At 47.4% G+C, this 24,991-nt stretch overlaps 1 protein-coding gene across 3 annotated transcripts in view; it reads left to right on the top strand.

Moving 5' to 3' along the window:
- Nucleotides 1–24,991, top strand: part of ylpm1 (YLP motif containing 1) — a 155,579-nt gene that overhangs the window by 99,801 nt on the left and 30,787 nt on the right. For all 3 annotated transcript variants that reach the window (XM_072493210.1, XM_072493217.1, XM_072493202.1), the window contains exons 11-13: nt 202–350; nt 3,817–3,962; nt 9,117–9,179. In XM_072493210.1, coding sequence (XP_072349311.1) covers nt 202–350; nt 3,817–3,962; nt 9,117–9,179 — 358 coding nt within the window. The remainder of the gene's footprint in view (nt 1–201; nt 351–3,816; nt 3,963–9,116; nt 9,180–24,991) is intronic.

The raw sequence follows: 24,991 nt of genomic DNA, 5'->3' as shown, positions 1-24,991 counted from the left end.
TTAATGGTACGTTCATTGGCATTCATCAAAGCAGTCTTTGGACTTGAAGCCTGACAATGAAGCAGCTGCAAATTTCTGTACAGAAGAGCGATGCTTTCCGGTTACCATGTTATGGAGGAACCTGGTTCTCTTCTGTAAGTAAACAAAATTATTTCCCCAATAAATGCAAAAGGTCATCTTCATCTTGTGCTTCACTTGCAGAATGTCTCAAGGCCCATCTGGCCGTTCAAGTGGATATCACAACTATCAGGACAATAAAGATAATTTCAACCGAGGGAGTTTTGATAGACCACAATTTGATCGCTTATCTGATCGACCACCATTTGATCACCCACCTAGTGGTTTTGCAGGTATTTGGGTTTTTTGTAGTTATTTGCCCACTATGTTATTTATTGATGACTTCGCAAATCATTGCATCATAGCTGACATAGTCTAAATCGCATCATCGCTGACATAGTCTAAATAGCATCAGGTGATTGAGGTGGTAACTATATACTGCATGAAATTGTTGCACAATAAATCCATTGCTAGTATCTCTGCAAGTATCAATGGTTTAGACCTCCAGTGCTGGTAGATTGATCTGAATAGCATGATTTAAGTACCATGGGTAGATTTAGTTATGTTGGCAATACCTATGTGTTGGAATAGAAGAAGTTATCTGAATTGGTCCAAATTCCAATGATAGAGGTTCACACAACTACTTAAATATGAAAATAACTTCTACTGACTTGAATATAAATCTGTTGAGGTGCTGTGTCTAATTTTTAGTCTTGGTTGAGAATTAGCAGTTTTTGAACTTTTCTCATAGTACTCAGTTGATGTTAGAAAACAATACATAGCATCATTATCCGTGACCCCCCTTTGTATTTAAAGACCTAGAACAATCTCTATTCACAAGAACAACAAAAGTCGAAGCAGGAGTGGACCATATGGCCTGTCAATCCTACTCTGCCATTCAGTATGATAATGGCTGATCTTGGGCTTCAATGCCATTTTCCCATCTGCTCCCCATATCCCTTGATTCCCTGAGAGACCAAAAATCTGTCTATTCCAGCCTCTGGGTCAGAGAATTCCAAAGATTCACAAACCTTTAAGTGAGTAGTGCACGGTGGCGCAGTGGATTAGCCCTGCAGCCTCACGGCACCGAAGTCCCAGGTTCGATCCTGGCTCTGGGTCATTGTCCGTGTGGAGTTCGCACATTCTCCCCATGTCTGCGTAGGTTTCGCCCCCGCAACCCAAAGATGTGCAGGGTAGGTGGATTGGCGACGCTAAATTGCCCCTTAATTGGAAAAAATGAATTGGGTACTCTAAATTTATTTTTTTAAAGTGAGTAATTTCTCCTCATCAGTCTTAAATGACTGGCCTCTTACCATGAGAGTGTGCCCCCATATTTTAGGTTCCCCATTAATGGAAACAGTCAGTCAGTATCTACCATATCAAGCCTCTTCAATCCTGTATATTTCAATGAGATAGCCTTTCATTCTTCTAAACTCCGAAAAATGTAGGTCCAATTTACTCAGCCTCGTATCAGAGGACAACTCCTCTCATTCCGGGGACTAATTTGAGCATATCTTCCCTGTACCACTTCCAATACAAGTATATGTTTTCTTAAATGTGGACACCAAATCTGTACACACACTCCGCCTTGTGGCTCCTTGCAGCAAAGGCCAACATGCTCTTGCCTTTTTAACATTTATGCTACCCACGTGCCAGACAATGACTATCTCCAACAAGAGGGAATCGAAACATCACCCCATGACATTCAATGGCATTACCAAGGCTAAATCCCCTACTAAATATTGTGGGCTACATGAGCAGGTTAGAAGCTGTGAATTTTGCAGCAACGAACTTGCCTCTTGACTCCCCAAAGCCTGTCCATCATTTACGAGGCAGTGGATATGACAGAATACTCTCCACTTGTGTGGGTGAGTTTTTTAAAAATTCATTCATTGGATACGGGTGTCGCTGACTGAGCCAGAACTTTTCGCCCATCCATAATTTCCCTTCAATTGAGTGACTCACTGGGTCATTTCCAAGGCATTTAAGAGTCAACAACATTGCTGTGGGTCTGGAGTGACATGGGGCCAGACCAGGTAAGGATGGCAGATTAACCCGACAATTGACAATGATTTCATGGTCGTCATTGGACTTTTAATTCCAGATTCTTCTTGAATTCAAGTTTCAGTATCTGCCGTGGTGGGATTTGGACCTTTATCTCCAGAGTATTAACCTGAGTTTATGGGTGACTCGTCCAATGATAATCCCTTAACACCTCCCCATAACTTCAAAAACACATAAGAAGCTCGGTGCCATCCAGGACAAACCTGCCCGCTTGATTGACACTCCTCCACCACCTTAAACATTAACACTCTCTACCACTGCCACTGACCCACAGTGCAGCAGTGTGTATCCAGCACTGAAGCAACTTACCAAGGTTCTTTCAAAAGACCCTTCCAAACCTGTGATCTCTACCAGCTAGAACGCATTTGAGCACCACCACCTGCACCTCCAAGCAGCACATCACCTTAACTTAGAACTACATTGTTGTTCCTTCACTGTTACTGGATCAAAATCCTGGAGATCCCTCCTGAACGGCACCGTGGGTGTACCTACGCCACATGGACTGCATCAGTTTAAGAAAGTGGCTCACCACTACCTGTTCAAGGGAAATTGGGTATGGGCAACACATGCTGGCCTAGCCACTGATGCTCACAAGCTGTGAAAGAATGAAACAAATTGCTTGCTTTACCTGCATGATGACTTCCTGTGTTCCTTGTATAAGAACAACAAAGTCTCTCTGAGCATCAATATTTACAAGCTTCACATCTTATATTTCTATTCTTATGACCATGTGAATAACTTCACGCTTCCCCACATCTGCCATCTTGTTGCCCAGTCACTTAACTTGTCAATGTCTCTTGCAACCTCCCTGCCCCTCTCCACAGCTTACCATTCCATCTAGCTTGGTACCATTAACAAACTTAGATATATTACTCTGTCTCTTCAACCTAAGTCACTAATATAGATTGTAAATTGTAGAGGCCGCAGCTCTGATCCTTACAGCACTCCACTTATTTATTTTTGTTCTGTGCAATCAAATCTGGTTTCATTTTGCTGTCTTGACGACTTTACTTTCCAGTTCCAAGATCAAAGATCATACAATTCCTACAATGCAGAAGGAGGCCATTCGGCCCATTGGGTTTGCAGCGACCCTCTGGGAGAACACCCTACCTAGGCCCACTCCCCTACTATCCCCATAATCCCACCAAACCTGCACATCTATGGGCATCAAAGGGAAATTTAGCATAGCCAATCCTTCTGACCTGCACATCTTTGGACTGTGGGAGGAAACCGGAGAACCTGGTGGAAACCCATGCATCACTGGGAGAACCTGCAAACTCCGCACAGACAGTCACCCTAGGACAGAATTGAACCTGGGTCCCTAACTCTGTGAGGCATTATTGCTAACCAATATGCCACCGTGCCGTCCCCTACTGATCCTCACTGTTAGTTTTCTCTGTTCTCTTATTATATCAGCCTGTTTTTGCAAAGGTGGTAACCAAAATTTTACAAAACCTAGATGTGGTCTTATTCTGCAAACCACTACATGTAAGTTTTGTTCATTTTATGTCTATAGCTTAACATTACTGTTATCTTTATATCATGTCTGGACTCTTGCAATAAGAATTAATTTATTTTTTGCGAAATTGCATAGTTTATCTCAACTGCATGCACATCTTTGAAGTTTTTTAAAATCTTTATTGAGAAGCTGATAACCTGTATTAGCCAAATCTGTTCACTTAACTAAAATTTCAGGTGAAAGACGTGGGTATCCTGATGAGAGGCTACCCGCTTCGACTCCTCACCCAGCACATCCTCCTCCACGCGTTGAAAAGAAGCCAGAGAGTAAAAACGTTGATGATATTCTGAAAATGCCTGGCAGGCAAAGCCGACCTGACAGGGTGACTTATGTTTGTTTGTCTCTTCTTTACTACCCTCTTTTGAGCTTTTCCTCTTTGTGAGATTATATTTTGAAACTCGTAATTCAAATTTGTGTGGAGGTATTTCGCCTGAGTTGTAGTGTTTGAAATATCCTGGAGCTACATGTCAACCTTAACTCCGTGATAGCACCCTTGCTCTTCAGACAAAATGTCAGGAGTCAAGCACCCGTTAAGGACCACAGTGGTAATTTGGGGCGCCAGAGAATGTAGGTGGGGTTCTAAATGAATACATTGGCCGGGACTCTCCAAATTCCCGCCAAGCTGCTTCGACGCCGGGACACGATTCTCCGCCGACCGGAGAATCGCCGCCAGCCGCGCGCGTGCTGTCGATGCGGCGCCGGTCGGGGACTGTTGAAAGAGGCCCCCGCGGCGACTCTCCATGGTCGACCGGCCGAGTTCCGCCGGCGTGGTTCACATATGGTACCACTTGGCGGGAGCTCAGACCCGCGGCCACGGTGGCCGTCCTGGTGGGGAGGGGACAGGGATCAGACTCCAGGGGGGCCTCCACGATGGCCAGGCCCGCGATCGGGGGCTACCGATGGGCGGGCGTGCGCGATCTGGGGGGGAGGGGGGCCCTACCTTGTTCCGCGTGGGCCCGCTGTGTCGCTACGCCATGTTGCGCGGTGCCCGGCGTGAAAACAGCCACCACGCGCATGCGCCGGCGTGGAAACGGCTGCATGCGCGGACCAACGCTGGAAGTGCAGGGCCGCATATCGGCGCCGGAGCTGTGTGGAGCACTCCGTCGCCCTGTAGGCTACTGAATCACTGGGCCAAGAGGCCCGTTGACCCCAGCGTGAAACACTCAGGTGTTTACGCCGGCGTCAACACTTAGCTGGGATTTTGGAGCATCCCGACCATTATGTCGGTGTTCGCTAGTGAAAGGGATGATGTGGGTATAGAAATCAGGGAGAAGGGCTGATAAAACTAAAGAAATTAACAGACAGAGAGGAGGTTCTGAGTGTTTAGGCAGGCTTAAAAGTAGATAAATCACCAGAACCAGATGACAGGAATGCGGAATATTTGGCTAATGGAAAAGTTCTTGAAAGTGTGGATGAGCAGAGGGATCTAGGTGTCCTTGTACATAGATCCCTGAAAGTTGCCACCCAGGTTGATAGGGTTGTGAAGAAGGCCTATGGAGTGTTGGCCTTTATTGGTAGAGGGATTGAGTTCCGGAGTCAGGAGGTCATGTTGCAGCTGTACAGAACTCTGGTAGGGCCGCATTTGGAGTATTGCGTACAGTTCTGGTCACCGCATTATAGGAAGGACGTGGAGGCTTTGGAGCGGGTGCAGAGGAGATTTACCAGGATGTTGCCTGGTATGGAGGGAAGATCTTATGAGGAAAGGCTGATGGACTTGAGGTTGTTTTCGTTGGAGAGAAGAAGGTTAAGAGGAGACTTAATAGAGGCATACAAAATGATCAGGGGGTTGGATAGGGTGGACAGTGAGAGCCTTCTCCCGCGTATGGAAATGGCTGGCACGAGGGGACATAGCTTTAAACTGAGGGGTAATAGATATAGGACAGAGGTCAGAGGTAGGTTCTTTACGCAAAGAGTAGTGAGGCCGTGGAATGCCCTACCTGCTACAGTAGTGAACTCGCCAACATTGAGGGCATTTAAAAGTTTATTGGATAAACATATGGATGATAATGGCATAGTGTAGGTTAGATGGCTTTTGTTTCGGTGCAACATTGTGGGCTGAAGGGCCTGTACTGCGCTGTATTGTTCTATGTTCTATGTATCCCAGGCTGTTGAGTGAGGCATGGGAGGAAATATGGCCGGTGGCAATAATTTTCAATTCCTCTCTGGCCACAGGAGAGGTGCCGGACGACTGGAGGATAGTCAATGTGGTACAGTTATTCAAGAAGCAAGAAAGACATAAACCAGGAAACTACAAACCAGTCTGTCTAACCTCCATAGTGGTGAAACTATTGGAAGCAATTCTGAGAGACAGAATTAATCTGCAGTTGAAGAGGCAGGGATTAATTGAGAACAGTTAGCATGGTTTAGTTAAGGGGAGGCCATGTCTGACCAACTTGATTGATTTTTTCGAAGAGATGACCGGGTGTGTAGATGGGGGAAATGCATTTGATGGAGTCTATTCGACTTCAGCAAGGCTTCTGACAAGGTCCCACATGGGAGACTGATAGCGAAGGTAAGAGCCCGTGGGATCTAAGGAAATTTGGCACATTGGGTCCAGAATTGGCTGAGTGGCAGGAAGCAGAGGGTGATGGCCAAAAGGTGTTTACTGACTGGAAGCCTAAGCCAAGTGGGGTCCAGCAGGGATTGTTTTTGGAGCCCTTGCTGTTTTTGGTTTATATAAGTGATTTAGACGTTACTGTAGGAGGGTTGATCTGGGATGACAAGGCTATGGGCCAATTGCTGGAAAATGGGATTTGAATACTTAGGTGGTTGTTTTTGTCTGGTGACGATATGATGGGCCGAAGATAACTCAATTTATAAGCATCACTTTAGCTTGGTGCAACTTAATAGTGGAGCAGTACAACACTCTCAGAGCTGTTGTCTTTTAGATAAGATGTTAAACCAAATCTCCACTGTCTCCAGATTAGAACAGCAGAGTTTTTCTGATGTCATGACTTTGCATTTATTCCTCAACAAACATTGAAAAAAACAGATATAGTCCATTTCAGCTTGAGGATTTTGGAAACTTGCTATGTGAAGGTTGACTTGTTTTTATCTACATTCAGTTAGACCATAGCTGTAATGTAGCTAATCGCTAGTTATCAGTCTTTGTTCCATTTCACTTGATTTCTGTTCCGAAAATCTGTTCATCTGTTTTACAAATTCTAATTGTAAAATTCTGTCCTCACATTCTGAAATCCCCACCTGAAGAAATCATTTCTGCACCGACCCTATCCAAATACTCAATTATTTAAAATGCTCAATTAGATCACCCCGCAACCATATAAACTTAAGGGATACAAGCCACTTTTACTCAACTTTTTTTTTTCCCTCAAATTCTGGTGAACCTGTACCATATCCTTTCCATGGCCTGTTTATCTTTTCTGAAATTTGGTGTTCAAACTTAAACACTGTACTCCAAATGAGACCTGACCAAGGACCTGTACAATTGAAGCATACCTTCTTCATTGTTAAACTGAGAAGAATCCCTACAGTGCAGAAGGAGGCTATTCAGCCATCGAGACTGCACCGAGCCTCCGAAAGAGCACCGTAGCCCAATCCCCCCCGCCCTACACCTTTGGACACTAAGGGACAATTTAGCATGGCCAATCCACTTATCCTGCACATCTTTGGACTGTGGGAGCACCCGGAAGAAACCCACGCAGACACAGGGAGAAAGTGCAAACTCCACACAGTCACCCAAAGTTGGAATCGACCCCGGGTCCCTGGTGCTGTGAGGCAGCAGTTCTAACCACTGTGTAATGTGCTTGCCCTTGATACAGGCCAAATATACCATCGGACATTTCGTGATTTGTGTACATGGACACCTGTGCTCCTCCACAGCTTCTGGTCTCTCACAATTAAGAAAATATTCCTTTCTTTCTCAGGTTCAAAGGGATGGTCTCGCACTTCCCTTTATTAACTCCATTTGCCTGGATTTGCCCACTCACATCTTCTGTCTGTCCTTGTAACTTCTTGTTCCCATCCACACAACTTTATGTGCCTCCTTACTAACATCTGAAACTTGCATAAGCATTCTTTCATCCAAGTCATTGGTATATAATGAGATGGACTATTTTTCACATGTTATCATCAGAGCAAAGCCTTATTCTCTCTCTCTTTAACTCCAGAACAATTACTGATATGTGTCGGATTCTTCTCATTATCTATAACATTTCAAGCTGATCAAATCAACATTTCCAACTTCTTTCCTCTGTTATCCAACTCTTGTGGTGCAGGCTCTGTTTGGTTCCATTTTTACATTTCCAATCATGGTTAGAGCATATATAGCAATGGCTTCCCTTCCCACACAGCCTATCACTTCAGCGGTTCCCTTAACTCCCTTATAATAAAAGCTCCAACAAAAATTAAAAACCAAAGAGTGAGATTACATCCTTGTTTAAGTAAATTTTCAGTGCCAGAGAGGTTAGTTGCCAGTAATTCAGACTTAACCACGTTGTTCAAAGGATATGTAGACTGGAATAATTGAATTTATTGTGGCACATTAAGTCTGTGTCTATGATGGCAATGCAAGATTTCCCACCGTATGTTTAAATGGGAAGCCAGATAGGGCCGTTTCCACACAGCTTAAGGCGTAGTAGTTAATTTTGAATGGCTGCTTCCAAATTTCACCTTTAGCTGCACGTGCAGTCAGCAGAAGTTGCTATCCAATTTGTGTATGGGCAGCACGGTAGCACAAGTGGATAGCACTGTGGCTTCACAGATCCAGGATCCTAGGTTCGATTCCCCGCTGGGTCACTGTCTGTGCGGAGTCTGCACGTTCTCCCCGTGTCTGCGTGGGTTTCCTCCGGGTGCTCCGGTTTCCTCCCACAGTCCAAAGACGTGCAGGTTAGGTGGATTGGCCATGATAAATTGCCCTTAGTGACCATAAAGGTTAGGAAGGGTTATTGTGTTACAGGGATGGGGTGAAAGTGAGGGTTTAAGTGGGTCGGTGCAGACTCGATGAGCCGAATGGCCTCCTTCTGCACTGTATGTTCTGTGTTGGTGAGAACTGTTACCTCCATCATTCGTTTCATATCCGAGTCAGGCCCAGATCATTTAGCCGCAGTTCAATAAATTTTAGTTTGACTCCTATCAAGGATGAATTTGGTTCATTCTCACATTTGATTGCTTTAAATGCAGTTTTGCTACACTAGCAAATATTGCTTGTACAGATCTTCAGCGATTACCTAATGTTTTATATTCAGTTTCTCTCCATTCCTGTGTACGGTAATAGTATTTGATTCTTTCTGGGTTTTAAAAAGGGATTATGTATGATGCATTTCATGGCCAAATCCTATTGTTTGCATTAGATTAGGACAAGTATAAAATTTGTCTGACTGTGCCAAGAACCAGTATACCTTCAGTGCATATTTGCTTATTTTTGATTAACAGATGTATACGATGTGGCTCTGATTATTTTAATTCTGCAGTAATTCATGACATTGCTTTCTTTGTTGTCCATAATATCTTACAGATTGTAGTTATTATGCGAGGCCTCCCTGGCAGTGGGAAGACACATGTTGCTAAACTTATTCGTGTGAGTATCATCTTCTGATTGGTTGTTTTAAGGATTACAAATTTTTTTGGGAAAAGGCATGAAGTGTGAAATAAAAATAAAGTTCTGGAAATACTCAGGTCGGCATTTACGGAGAAAGAAAAAGGTCACTGACGTTTTATCAGAACAAATTTTAGAATTTTGTCCACTATAAAAATATTGATTCAGAGATCTTTTCGTGACTCCACTACTTACGAGAATAAATAGCTCTGTGTCCTAAAGACCAGGAAAGAGCCTAGTTAGTTGAGGTCAACTGGGAGTGTACAATTTAACTTCGCATTTCTGGTGAGAGAAAACATCAGCAAATGTATCCGCTACCGTATATTATCCAGCAGTTCTTGCTTGGAGAGTGCATGTGCATGTCGCCTTTTTGACAGAGACTATATAAAGCTAAGTAATTATCTAAGCATGCACAAAGGTATGAGATCATGATTGAGGTTTACTAGATGGCTTCCTGTACTCCAGCATAAAGTCAGCATCTGAATGACGGGGCTGAGAAAAAACTGGCAGGAAGTTCTTCCTTGATGCTTGCTTTTTCATGGCATGCCTGATGAATTATGAGGTTTGCAGCAGAAACATGCATGTACATATTATTTAAGTACACAGTTGCTGAAGACTTTGCATTAATATTCTTATTGGAGACTTAATTAGGTTTTAAAATGTCATGGAATCTTTAGAATTTAGCCAGTAATGCTTTAATATACTAATTAATGGGACAGTTTGAACAAATTCTTGACTCTGGTTATCACCAAGTGATGCATTATCATGGGATGAGAGTGTCACTAGCAAGGTCAACATTTGTTGCTCTTCTATAATTGAAGGTGAGCCACCACCATGAATCCCTGCAGTCCATCTGATACAGGCACATAATAATGATAATCGCTTATTGTCACACATAGACTTCAATGAAGTTACTGTGAAAAGCCCCTAGCCGCCACATTCCGGTGCCTGTTCGGGGAGGCCGGTACGGGAATTGAACCTGAGCTGCTGGCATTGTTCTGCATTACAAGCCAGCTGTTTAGCCCACTGTGCTGAACAGTGCTGTTAGGAAGAATGCTCCATATTTGTGACCTAGTGACAATGCAGGAACGGCAATACATTCCAAGTCAGGATGATGTATGGCTTGGAGCGGTACTTGCAGGTGATGGTGTTCCCTCGTGTCTCCGATCCTGTTCCTTCTGGGTGATAGAGGTTGCAGGTTTGATAGTTGCTGTCGAAGGAGGCTCAGTAAGTTGCAATGAGTTGCTGCAGTACATCTTGTAGATGGTACAAACATCAACCACTGTTTGCTGCTGGTGGAGAGAGTGAATGTTTAAGCCGATGTTGTTGCTCAAGCTGCTTTTTCTTGGATGGTTTTGAGTTTCTTGAGTGTCGCTGGATCTGCACTCATCCATTCAAGTGGAGAATATTCCATCATCCTGATTGGTGCATTGTAGATCATGGATAAGCTTTATGGAGTCGTGAGTTGAGTTACTTACTGCAGAATTCCCAACTTCTGGCCTGGTCTTGTAGCCACAGTATTTATATGGCTGGCCTAGTTCAGTTTCTAGTCAATGGTAATGCATGGGGATACAGTGATGGTTCTGCAATTGAATGTCATGGGGAGATGCTTAGTTACTCTCTTATTGGAGATGGTAATTGCCTGACATTTGTGTGTCATAAATGCTACTTGCACTTATCAGCCCAGCCTGGATGTTGTCCAGGTCTTATTGCATATGGAGAGGGACTGTGTATTTTTCTTCGGAGTTGTGAATGGTACTGAACATTATGTAATCATCAGAGAATACTCCCACGTCTAAACTTATGATGGAGGGAAGGTGTTGGTGAAGCAGCTGAAGATGGTTAGGCCTTGGAGACTAACCTGAGGAACTCCTGCAGCTGAGATGATTGGCCTCAGCAAGCACAACTATCTTCCTGTGTGCTAAGATTGATTCCAACCTGTGGAGAGTTTTCCCTCTAATTCCCATTCACTTCAATTTTCCTTGGGCTCCTTGATACCATACTTGGTTAAATGCTGCCCTGATATCAAAGGCATTCATTTTCATCTCACATCTTGACACAGCTCTTTTGTCCATGTTTAAGCCAACGTTTTAATGAGATCAGAAGTGGAATGACCCTGGCAGAACCCAAACTCTGCATCAGTCGGCAGGTTATTGCTGTGTAAACAGTGCTTGATAGCATGGCCAATGACTGCATCCATTATTGAGAGTAGACAGATGGTGTGCTAATTGGTCAGATTAGATTTGTCTTGCTTTTATATGTGCTAGATTTGTAGCTCTACTGGGACAGCTTGGCTGAGGGTGTGGATAGTTCTAGAGCACAAGTCTTCAGTACTACTGCCAGGATGCTGTCAGGGCCCGTAACCTTGGTTATATCCAGTGTCTCCCACCATTTCCACGGTACAGCACGGTAGCATAGTGGTTAGCACAGTTGCTTCACAGCCCCAGGGTCCCAGGTTCGATTCCCAGCTTGGGTCACTGTTGTGCGGAGTCTGCACGTTCTCCCCGTGTCTGCGTGAGTTTCCTCAGGGTGCTCCGGTTTCCTCCCACAGTCCAATGATGTGCAGGTTAGGTGGATTGGCCATGCTAAATTGCCCTTACTGTCCAAAAGGTTAGGTGGGGATAAGGGGGAGGCGTGGGCTTGGTTGCTCTTTCCAAGAGCCGGTACGGACTCGATGGGCCGAATGGCAGCCTCCTGTATTGTAAATTCTGTGATTCTATGATTTAGAACAGTACAGGCCCTTCAGCCCACGATGTTGTGCCGACCATTTATCCTAATCTAAGATCAACCTAACCTACACCCTACTAAATAGTAACATTATGGTGGGGCAGGCAATAAACAAAGAAATAACGGATGCATGTAGAAATGGTACAGCAGTTATCATGGGGGATTTTAATCTACATGTCGATTGGTTTAACCAGGTCGGTCAATGCAGCCTTGTGGAGGAGTTTATAGAATGTATCCGCGATAGTTTCCTAGAACAGTATGTAATGGAACCTACGAGGGAACAAGCGGTCCTAGATCTGGTCCTGTGTAATGAGACAGGATTGATTAATGATCTCATAGTTAGGGATCCTCTCGGAAGGAGTGATCATAATATGGTGGAATTTAAAATACAGAAGGAGGGTGAGAAGGTAAAATCAAACACTAGTGTTTTGTGCTTAAACAAAGGAGATTACAATGGGATGAGAGAAGAACGAGCTAAGGTAGACTGGGAGCAAAGACTTTTTGGTGAAACAGTTGAGGAACAATGGAGAACCTTCCAAGCGATTTTTCACAGTGCTCAGCAAAGGTTTATACCAACAAAAAGGAAGGACGGTAGAAAGAGGGAATATCTAAGGAAATAAGGGAGAGTATCAAATTGAAGGAAAAAGCATACAAAGTGGCAAAGATTAGTGGGAGACTAGAAGACTGGGAAATCTTTAGTGGGCAACAGAAAGCTACTAATAAAGCTATAAAGAAGAGTAAGATAGATTATGAGAGTAAACTTGCTGAGAATATAAAAATAGATAGTAAAAGTTTCTACAAATATACAAAACAAAAAAGAGTGGCTACGGTAAATGTTAGTCCTTTAGAGAATGAGAAGGGGGATTTAATAATGGGAGATGAGGAAATGGCTGAGGAACTGAACAGGTTTTTTGGGTCGGTCTTCACAGTAGAAGACACAAATAACATGCCAGTGACTGATACAAATGAGGCTATGACAGGTGAGGACCTTGAGAGGATTGTTATCACTAAGGAGGTAGTGATGGGCAAGCTAATGGGGCTAAAGGTAGACAAGTCTCCTGGCCCTGATGGAATGCATCCCAAAGTGCTAAAAGATGGCTAGGGAAATTGCAAATGCACTAGTGATAATTTACCAAAATTCACTAGACTCTGGGGTGGTCCCGGTGGATTGGAAATTAGCAAACGTGACACTGTTTAAAAAAGGAGGTAGGCAGAAAGCAGGTAATTATAGGCCAGTGAGCTTATCTTCGGTAGTAGGGAAGATGCTGGAATCTATCATCAAGGAAGAAATAGCGAGGCATCTGGATGGAAATTGTCCCATTGGGCAGACGCAGCATGGGTTCATAAAGGGCAGGTCGTGCCTAACTAATTTAGTGGAATTTTGTGAGGACATTACCAGAGCGGTAGATAACGGGGAACCAATGGATGTGGTATATCTGGATTTCCAGAAAGCCTTTGACAAGGTGCCACACAAAAGGTTGCTGCATAAGATAAAGATGCATGGCATTAAGGGTAAAGTAGTAGCATGGATAGAGGATTGGTTAATTAATAGAAAGCAAAGAGTGGGGATTAATGGGTGTTTCTCTGGTTGGCAATCAGTAGCTAGTGGTGTCCCTCAGGGATCAGTGCTGGGCCCACAACTGTTCACAATTTACATAGATGATTTGGAGTTGGGGACCAAGGGTGTCCAAGTTTGCAGACGACACTAAGATGAGTGGTAAAGCAAGAAGTGCAGAGGATACTGGAAGTCTGCAGAGGGATTCGGATAGGCTAAGTGAATGGGCTAGGGTCTGGCAAATGGAATACAATATTGACAAATGTGAGGTTATCCATTTTGGTAGGAATAACAGCAAAAGGGATTATTATTTAAATGATAAAATATTAAAACATGCTGCTGTGCAGAGAGACCTGGGTGTGCTAGTGCATGAGTCGCAAAAAGTTGGTTTACAGGTGCAACAGGTGATTAAGAAGGCGAATGGAGTTTTGTCCTTCATTGCTAGAGGGGTGGAGTTTAAGACTAGGGAGGTTATGCTGCAATTGTATAAGGTGTTAGTGAGGCCACACCTGGAGTATTGTGTTCAGTTTTGGTCTCCTTACTTGAGAAAGGACGTACTGGCACTGGAGGGTGTGCAGAGGAGATTCACTAAATTAATCCCAGAGCTGAAGGGGTTGGATTACGAGGAGAGGTTGAGTAGACTGGGACTGTACTCGTTGGAATTTAGAAGGATGAGGGGGGATCTTATAGAAACCTATAAAATTATGAAGGGAATAGATAGGATAGATGCGGGCCGGTTGTTTCCACTGGCGGATGAAAGCAAAACTAGGGGACAGAGCCTCCAGATAAGGGGAAGTAGATTTAGGGCTGCGTTTAGGAGGAACTTCTTCACCCAAAGGGTTGTGAATCTATGGAATTCCTTGCCCAGTGAAGCAGTCGAGGCTCCTTCATTAAATGTTTTTAAGATAAAGATAGATAGTTTTTTGAAGAACAAAAGGATTAAGGGTTATGGTGTTCGTGCCGGAAAGTGGAGCTGAGTCCACAAAAGATCAGCCATGATCTCATTGAATGGCAGAGTAGGCTCGAGGGGCCAGATGGTCTACTCCTGCTCCTAGTTCTTATGTAATTTACTGCTGTCCATGTGCTTGTCTAAGAGTCGCTTAAATGTCCCTAATGACTCTGACTCAACCACCTCCGCTGGCAATGCATTCCACACACCCACCACTCTCTCTGTAAAGAACCTACCTCTGATATCTCCCCTATACCTTCCTCCAATCACCTTAAAATTATGTCCCCTCGTGACAGCCATTCCACCCTGGGGAAAAGTCTCTGGCTATCCACTCTATCCATGCCTCTCATCACCTTGTACACCTCTATCAAGTCACCGCTCTGCCTTCTTCGCTCTAGTGAGAAAAGCCCAAACTCCCTCAGTCTTTCTCCGTTAGACATGCCCTCCAGTCCAGGCAGCATCCTGGTAAATCTCCTCTGTTCCCTCTCCAAAGCATCCACATCCTTCCTATAATGAAGCGACCAGAGCTGGACACAATATTCCAAGTGTGGTCTAACCAGGGTTTTATAAAGCTGCAGTAAAACCTCGCGGCTCTTAAACTCAATCCGCCTGTTAATGAAAGCCAACAGACCATACTCCTTCATAACAACTCTATCAACCTGGGTGGCAACTTTGAGGGATCTATGTACGTGGACCCCACGATACCTCTGTTCCTCCACACTTCCAAGAATCCTGCCTTTAACCCTGTATTCAGCATTCAAATTCGACCTTCCAAAATGAAGCACTTCACATTTATCAAGGTTGAACTCCATCTGCCACTTCTCAGCCCAGCTCTGCAACCTGTCAATGTCCTGTTGTAACCTGCAACAACCCTCAACACTATCTACAAGTGCCCCAACATTCGTGTCATCGGCAAACTTACTAACCCACCTTTCCACTTCCTCATCCAAGTCATTTTTGTAAAAAGAATAATTTTTATTAAAGGTTTTCATAAAATATCAATAACAAAATGAGAAAGAAAAAAGAACCCAACAGGGTTAAGTACAAAACACAATCTAAAAAAGCAACCCACCAAACCCCCCCCCCCCCGTACCTGAATAATAAATTAACATTAACACCCCGACTTAAGACAACAGGTGTATACACCCCCTCAGACCCTTCCAGTGTAAATAACATAAACAAAAATAAAGTAAACCCCCACCCCTGCTGAGCTGCTGCTGCCATTGACCAATGTCTATCGTTCTGCCAGGAAGTCTAAGAACGGTTGCCACCGCCTAAAGACCCTCTCAAGGCGAATTTCACCCTCTCCAATTTAATGAACCCTGCCATATCGCTGATCCAGGATTCCACGCTTGGGAGCCTCGCATCTTTCCACTGAAGGAGAATCCTTCGCCGGGCTACCAGGGACGCAAAGGCCAGAATTCCGGCCTCTTTCGCCTCCAGCACTCCCGGCTCCTCTGCCACCCCAAATATTGCGAGCCCCCAGCCCGGTTTGACACTGGATCCTACCACCTTCGACACCGTCCTCGCTATGCCCTTCCAACATTCTTCCAGCGCTGGGCATGCCCAGAACATGTGGGTGTGATTTGCTGGGCTCCCTGAGCACCTAACACACCTGTCCTCACCCCCAAAGAACCTGCTCATCCTTGTCCTGGTCATGTGTGCCCTGTGCAGCACCTCAAACTGTATGAGGCTGAGCCTCGCGCATGAAGAGGAAGAGTTCACCCTCCCTAGGGCATCTGCCCACGTCCCCTCTTCGATCTCCTCTCCCAACTCCTCCTCCCACTTACCTTTCAACTCCACCACCGAGGCCTCCTCCTCCTCCATCACCTGGTAAGTTTCCGAGATCTTCCCCACTCCCACCCACCCCCCCAGGGAGCACCCTGTCCTGTACTGTGTGTGGCAGTAGCCGTGGGAATTCCACCACCTGCCGTCTGGCAAACGCCCTTACCTGTAAGTACCTGAAGGTGTTCCCCGGGGGGAGCCCGTACTTCTCCTCCAGCTCACCCAAGCTCACGAACTTCCCGTCCACAAACCGGTCACCCAACTTTCGTATCCCTGCCCTGTGCCACCCCAAAAACCCACCACCTGTTCTTCCTGGGGCGAACCGGTGGTTCCCCCGTAATGGGGTCCACGCCGAGGCCCTAACTTCCCCCCTATGCCGCCTCCACTGCCCCCAAATTTTGAGGGCCGCCACCACCACCGGGCTCGTGATATACCTCCTTGCAGGGAGCGGCAGTGGCACCGTTGCCAGCGCCCCCAGACTCGTACCCACACAGGACGCCGTCTCCAGCCTCTTCCATGCAGCCCCCTCCCCCTCCATCACCCACTTGTGCACCATTGTCGCATTGGCGGCCCAGTAGTACCCACAGAGGTTGGGCAGCGCCAGCTCCCCCCCTATCTCTACTCCACTCCAGGAACACCCTTCTCACCCTCTGAGTCCCTCGCGCCCACACAAACCCCATTATACTCCTGTTAACCCGCCTGAAAAAAGCCTTCGGGATAAACACAGGGAGGCGCTGGAACAGGAACAAAAACCTTGGGAGCACCGTCATTTTGATTGACTGCACCCTACCCGCCAGGGACAACGGCAACACGTCCCATCTCTTGAACTCCTCCCACATTTGCTCCACCAGCCTTGTAAAGTTAAGCCTATGCAGGGCCCCCCAGCTCCTGGCCACCTGGACCCCCAAATATCTGAAGCTCCTCTCTGCCCATTTTAGTGGGAGCTCGCCAATCCCCCTCTCCTGGTCCCCTAGCTGAACTATGAACAGCTCGCTCTTCCCCATATTGAGTTTGTACCCCGAAAAGTCCCCGAATTCCCTAAGGATCCTCATTACCTCTGGCATTCCTCCCACCGGGTCCGCCACATACAGCAGCAGGTCGTCCGCATAAAGCGACACCCTATGCTCCTCCCCACCCCGCACCAACCCCCTCCAGTTCCTCGACTCTCTCAGTGCCATAGCCAGGGGTTGAATCATCAGTGCGAAGAGCAGGGGGGACAGGGGACACCCCTGTCTCGTCCCTCGGTGCAACCGAAAATACTCGGACCTCCTCCTGTTGGTGGCCACACTCGCCATCGGGACCTCATACAACAGCCTAACCCACCTGACAAACCCCTCCCCAAACCCGAACCTCTTCAGCACCTCCCACAGGTAGCCCCACTCTACCCTACCGAAGGCTTTCTCAGCGTCCATCGCCACCACTATCTCCGCCTCCCCCTCCCTCGCCGGCATCATGATAACATTCAAAAGCCTCCGCACATTCGCGTTCAACTGTCTCCCCTTCACAAACCCCGTCTGGTCTTCATGGATGATCTGCGGCACACAATCCTCGTGGCTAAGACCTTCGCCAGCACCTTGGCATCTACATTTAGCAAGGAAATCGGTCTATAAAACCCACATTGCAAGGGATCCTTGTCCCGCTTCAGGATCAAGGAGATTCGTGCCCGGGACATCGTCGGGGGTAAAGCCCCCTCCTCCCTTGCCTCATTGAAGGTCCTAACTAACAGCGGGCCCAACAGGTCCATATATTATTTTAGAATTCGATTGGGAAACCGTCCGGCCCCGGTGCCTTCCCCGCCTACATGCTTCCTATCCCTTTGATCGGCTCCACCAGCCCAATCGGGGGCCCCAGTCCCGCCACCAGTCCCTCTTCCACCTTTGGAAACCTCAATTGGTCCAGGAAACGGCCCATCCCTCCCTCCTGTGGGGGCTCGGATCGGTACAGTTCCTCGTAGAAGTCCCTGAAGACCCCATTGATGCCAACCCCACTCCCCACCACGCTCCCTCCCCTGTCCTTAACTCCCCCAATCTCCCTAGCTGCGTCCCGCTTCCGAAGCTGATGCACCAGCATCCGACTTGCCTTTTCCCCATACTCGTAGACCGCCCCCTGGGCCTTCCTCCACTGCACCTCCGCCTTCCTGGTGGTCACCAGGTCGAATTCGGCCTGGAGGCTGCGCCTCTTCCTCAACAATCCTTCCTCAGGCTCTTCCGCATACCTCCTGTCTACCCTCACCATCTCCTCCACCAGCCTCTCCCTCTCCCTCCGCTCCTTGTGGGCCCTAATGGAGATCAGCTCTCCCCTCACCACCGCCTTCAGTGCCTACCATACCATCCCCACTCGGACCTCCCGTTGTCGTTGGTCTCCAAGTACCTCTCTATACTTCCTCGGACCTGCTCGCTCACCTCCTCATCCGCCAACAGCCCCACCTCCAAGCGCCACAGCGGGCGCTGGTCCCTCTCCTCCCCCATCTCCAAGTCCACCCAATGCGGGGCGTGGTCCGAAATGGCCATTGCCGAATACTCGGTATCCTCTACTCTCGCTATCAGCGCCCTACTCAAAATGAAAAAGTCGATTCGAGAATAAGCCTTATGGACATGTGAGAAGAATGAAAATTCCCTAGCCCCCGGCCTTGCAAATCTCCAAGGGTCCACCCCTCCCATTTGGTCCATAAATCCCCTCAACACTCTAGCCGCCGCCGGCTTCCTACCCGTCTTAGACCTGGAGCGATCCAGTGCCGGTTCCAACACCGTGTTAAAGTCTCCCCCTATTATCAGGCACCCCACTTCCAAGTCTGGGATCCGACCCAACATACGCCGCATAAAACCCGCATCGTCCCAGTTCGGAGCATACACATTGACCAGTACCACCCTCTCTCCCTGCAACTTACCTATGTCCCTACTGCCATTATCTGCCACAATGCTCGACGCCTCGAATGACACCTTCTTTCCCACCAAGATCGCCACCCCTCGATTTTTGGCATCTAGCCCCGAGTGAAACACCTGACCTACCCACCCTTTCCTCAGTCTTACCTGGTCTGCCACCTTCAGGTGTGTCTCCTGGAGCATAACCACATCCGCCTTGAGCCCCTTCAGGTGCGCGAACACGCGGGCCCGCTTAACCGGCCCATTCAGTCCCCTTACATTCCAGGTTATCAGTCGGATCAGGGGGCTACCCACCCCCCTCCCCCGCTGACTAGCCATAACCCCTCCTCGGCCAGCCACGCGCCCACACCCGGCCCGTTCCCCACAGCGGCATACCTCCATCTCAACCCCCCCCCACTCGCTCCAGCTCCTCCTTGACCTTAGCAGCAGCAACTCGACCCCCCCCCCCCCCCCCCCGGGCTAGGATTCATCCTCGCTGGTTTACTCCCCCCATTGCACGTCCGCAAGTCAGCTGACTCCTGCTGACCCCGGTCACTCCCGCCTCCTCTTACACTCAATCCTCGCTTCCCCGCCCCGGCCCCGCTCCCCCCAGTCTTCGGCACGGGAAAAAAGCCCGCGCTCTCCACCTACCAGGCCCCGCCACCAACCAAAACAGTGCCCAACCCGCCCCATCCACCCTCCCCAACCGGAAAGAGAAAAACAGAGAAAAAGAAACCCAAAACAATGCAAAGCCCCCCCCCCCCCAACCCCGAACCAAAAATAGGCATAACATGTCCACCGCAGTCCCCAATCGCCCATCCCGACCCTCAGTCTGTGTCCAGCTTCTCGGCCTGAACAAAGGCCCACGCCTCCTCTGGAGACTCAAACTAATGGTGCCGGTCCTTGTAGGTAACCCACAGTCGCGCCGGCTGCAACATGCCAAACTTCACCCCCTTCCTGTGCAGCACCGCCTTCGCTCGATTGTACCCGGCCCTCCTCTTCGCCACCTCCGCACTCCAGTCCTGGTAGATCTGAACCTCCGCGTTCTCCCACCTGCTGCTCCTCTCCTTCTTGGCCCACCTGAGCACACACTCCCGATCGATGAACCGATGGAACCGCACCAGCACCGCCCGCGGAGGCTCATTAGCCTTGGGCCTCCTCGCCAACACTCTATGGGCCCCTTCCAGCTCCAGGGGCCCCTGAAAGGACCCCGCTCCCATCAGCGAGTTCAACATGGTGACCACATAGGCCCCCACGTCCAGCCCCTCCGGGAGGCCCAGAATCTGCAGATTCTTCCGCCTCGACCGATTTTCCATCTCCTCGAACCGCTCCTGCCATTTCTTGTGGAGCGCCTCGTGCGCCTCCACCTTTACCGCCAGGCCTAAGATCTCGTCCTCATTGTCAGAGATCTTTTGTCGAGCCTTTCGGATCACCACCGCCTGGGCCGTCTGTGTCTCCAGCAGCTTATCAATAGAAGCCTTCATCGGCTCTAGCAGGTCCATTTTAATCTCTGAGGCAGCGCTGGATACCTTCCTGTTGCTCCTCCGCCCACTGCCTCCACGCTGCCTGGTCTACGCCCGCTGCCATTTTGTCCTTCTTCCCTCCCTTCTTCTGGTCCACCACCACCTTTTTTGTCGCCCCGCTCTTAATTAAAGCCATATACTGATGGGGAGCTATTATTAACTCCTTCCCACACCGGGAAACGTCGAAAAAGTGCCCTTGGTGTCCCTGAAAAGAGCCCAAAAGTCCGTTTTTGCGGGAGCCGCCGAATGTGTGACTTAGCTCCGCATAGCCGCAACCGGAAGTCTCGAGAGGGAATCCTTTTGGCAGTGTTCGCACCACCAATCTGCCCCAAGATGTCTGTGGAAACTCCTGAAAAAGGTCTAAGAGTCCGTTCCAGACGGGAGCTGCCGAATGCGTGACCTACTCCTCCGTGGCCACCACCGGAAGCCTCGTCCCTGCTTCTTCAGTGGCCTTGGTGAGATCTTTTCACAGTTGTTCCGTCTGCTGCTAGAATTCACCTTTGATAAAGGCCCTCAGGTCAGCTTGCAGCTTTAAGCTTGCCCTTCCCCCGCGTGCATGCTGGAAGAGGCCATGTTTATCCTGCAGTTGCAGCCAAATCTTTTACTGTTTCTGCCGGGTCTGGTAACCAAAAGACATCCCATTCCTGGGGGACACTGTCAGGGGAATGCTGCAGTCTTCTTCCCACACCGGGAAATGTCAAACAAATGCCGTGGGGGCCCTGTAAAAAAGCCCAAAAGTCCGTTCCAAGCAGGAGATACCGAATATGCGACCTAGCTCTGCATAGCCGCACCCGGAAGTCATTTATAAAAACCACAAAGAACAGAGATCCCAGAACAGATCCTTGTGGGACACCACTCGTCACCGACCTCCAGGCGGAATACTTTCAATCCACTACCACTCGCTGTCTTCTTTCGGCCAGCGAATTCTGTATCCAGGCAGCCAAATTTCCCTGCATCCCATGCCCCCAAACTTTCTGAATGAGCCTACATGCAAAACTTTATCAAGTGCCTTACTGAAATCCATATACACCACATCCACTGCCCGACCTTCATCAATGTGTCTCGTCACATCCTCAAAGAATTCAATGAGGCTTGTGAGGCATGACCTGCCCCTCAAAAAGCCATGCTGACTATCTTTAATCAAACTATGTTTTTCTAAAGGGCAGCACGGTAGCATTGTGGATAGCACAATTGCTTCACAGCTCCAGGGTCCCAGGTTTGATTCCCGGCTTGGGTCACTGTCTGTGCGGAGTCTGCACATTCTCCCCGTGTGTGCGTGAGTTTCCTCCGGGTGCTCCAGTTTCCTCCCACAGTCCAAAGATGTGCAGGTGAGGTGGATTGGCCATGATAAATTGCCCTTAGTGTCCAAAATTGCCCTTAGTGTTGGGTGGGGTTACTGGGTTATGGGGATAGGGTGGAGGTGTTGACCTTGGGTAGGGTGCTCTTTCCAAGAGCAGGTGCAGACTCAATGGGCCGAATGGCCTCCTTCGGCACTGTAAATTCTATCTATGTAAATAATCATAAATCCTATCTCTCAGAATCCTTTCCAATATTTTGCTCACTGCAGACGTAAGACTGATGGGTCTGTAATTCCCAGGGATTTCCCTATTCCCTTTCTTGAACAGGGGAACAACATTCGCCTCCCTCCAATCATCAGGTACTACTCCAGTGGAGAGTGAGGACGCAAAGGTCATCGCCAACGGCGCAGCAATCTCCTCCCTCGCTTCCCGTAGTAACCGTGGGTATTTCCCGTAAGGCCCAGGGGACTTATCTATCCTGATGCTTTTCAAAATTTCCAGCACATCCTCCTCAATATCAACCTGTTCGAGTCTATTAACCTGGTTCACACTGTTCTCATGAGCAACAAAGGTCCCCCTCTCTAGTGAATACTGAATCAAAATATTCATTTAGGGCCTCCCCTACTTCCTCAGACTCTAGGCACAAGTTCCCTCCATTATCCCTGATCGGCCCTACTCACTCTGATTTCTTAATATCATGTGGAGGGAATTTAATTGGCTGAAGACTGGCATCTATAATGCTGGGAGGCAAAAATGTATCACACAGTGCCGTTTCTGGCAAAAGTCGGTTGCAAATGCTTCAGACTCATGAGGAAATGGCAGAGCAATTAAGCTATTACTTTATTTCTTTTTTCATGGAAAAAGACACAAATAACTCCAATAAATGCTAGGGAATCAAGGGTCTAGTGAGAAGGAGGACTTTGAGGAAATTATTATTAGTTTTTTAAAAATAGTGCTGGAGAATTAATGGGACTAAAAGCCCACTAGGGCCTGATAATCTACATCCTGCAGTGCTAAAGAAGTTGGCCATGGAAATATTGGATGCTTTAGCTGTCATGTTCCAGAATCCAGATTGGAGCGTGGCAAATGTGAGACCATTATTTTAAAAAGGAGGGAGAAAACAGGGAATTACAGGCCGATTGGCTTAACATTGGGAGGAGAGAAAATGTTAGAGTCTATTATAAAGGATGTGGTGGTTGATGGGAAATGTTCAGACTGGAGTCCAGTTACTAGTGGTGTACCATAAAGATCTGTTTTGGGGCCACTGCTGTTTGTCATTTTTATAAATGACCTGGAGGATGGCATAGAAGGATGGGTGAGTAAATTTGCAGAAGACACTAAAGTCGGTAGAGTTGTGGACAGTGCGGAAGGATGTTACAAGTTACAGAGGGACATAGATAAGCTGCAGTGCTGGGCTGCGAGGTGGCAAATGAAGTTTAATGCAGAAAAGTGTGAGGTGATTTGTTTTGGAAGGAATAACAGGAAGACCGAGTACTGGGCTAATGGTAAGATTTGTGGTAGTGTGGATGAGCAGAGAGATTTTGGTGTCCATGTACATAGATCCCTTGAAGTTGCCACCCAGGTTGAGAGGGTTGTTAAGAAGGCATATGGTGTGTTAGCTTTTATTGGTAGAGGGATTGAGTTTCGGAGCCATGAGGTCATGTTGCAGCTGTACAAAACTCTAGTGCGGCCGCATTTGGAGTATTGCGTGCAATTCTGGTCGCCGCATTCTCGGAAGGTTGTGGAAGCATTGGAAAGGGTGCAGAGGAGATTTACTAGAATGTTGCCTGGTATGGAGGGAAGATCTTATGAGGGAAGACTGAGGGACTTGAGGCTGTTTTCGTTAGAGAGAAGACGGTTAAGAGGTGACTTAATTGAGGCATACAAGATGATCAGAGGATTAGATAGGGTGGACAGTGAGAGCCTTTTTCCTCGGATGGCGATGTCTAGCACGAGAGGACATAACTTTAAATTGAGGGGAGATAGTCAGAGGTAGGTTCTTTACTCAGAGAGTAGTAAGGGCATGGAATGCCCTGCCTGCAACAGTAGTGGACTCGCCAAATCTAAGGGCATTCAAAATGATTATTGAATAGACATATGGACGATAAAGGAATAGTGTAGATGGGCTTTAGAGTGGTTTCACAGGTCGGCGCAACATCGCGGGCTAAAGGGCCTGTACTGCGCTGTAATGTTCGATGTGATAACTAGGCGCTTCAAAAATATTAATGGGATTAAGCAAAGTCAACATGGATTTATGAATGCAAATCATTTTTGACACATCTGGAGATTTTTGAGGATGTAATTAATAATAATCTTATTGTCACAAGTCGGCTTATATTAACACTACAATGAAGTTACTTTGAAAAGTCCCAAGTCGCCACATTACGGCTCCCGTCCGGGTACACAGAGGGAAAATTCAGAATGTCCAAATTACCTAACAAGCACATCTTTTCAGGACTTGATAGAGGAAATCGGAGCACCCGGAGGAAACCCACACAGACACGGAGAATGTGCAGACTCCGCACAGACAGTGACCCAAGCCGGGAATCAAACCTGGGACCCTGGTGCTGTGAAGCAACAGTGCTTTCCACTGTGCTATTATGAATTCGTAGAATAGAAAAGGGAGAACCAGTGGATGGATGGTGGTGTATTTGAATTTTCAGAAAGTTTTAATAAAGTCTCACATAAGAGGTTATTGTGCAAGATTAAAGCACATGGGGTTGGGGGGAATGTATTGGCATGGATATGAGAATTGGTTAGCAGGCAGGAAACAGTAGGAATAAATGCATCTTTTTTGGAGTGGCAGGCGGTTACAAGTAGGGTACTGCAGGCATCAGTGCTTGGGTTCCGGCTACTCCCAGTACATATGAATGAGGGAACCAAATTGAATTTTTCCAATTTTGCTGACAACGCACAACTAAATTGGAATGCGAGTGGTGAGGAGGATGTAAAGGCTTCACGGTGATTTAGACAAGTCGAGTGAGTGTGCAAATACATGGCAGATGCAATTAACGTGGACAAGTGTGAAGTTATCTATCCACTTTGATAGGAAAAACAGAATGGCAGAGTATTATTTAAATTGTGATGGATTGGGAA

This window comes from Scyliorhinus torazame, chromosome 2 (assembly GCF_047496885.1).
Source record: "Scyliorhinus torazame isolate Kashiwa2021f chromosome 2, sScyTor2.1, whole genome shotgun sequence".
Classification (NCBI taxonomy): Eukaryota; Metazoa; Chordata; class Chondrichthyes; order Carcharhiniformes; family Scyliorhinidae; genus Scyliorhinus; species Scyliorhinus torazame.
This window is presented reverse-complemented; position numbering and strand designations above follow the sequence as displayed.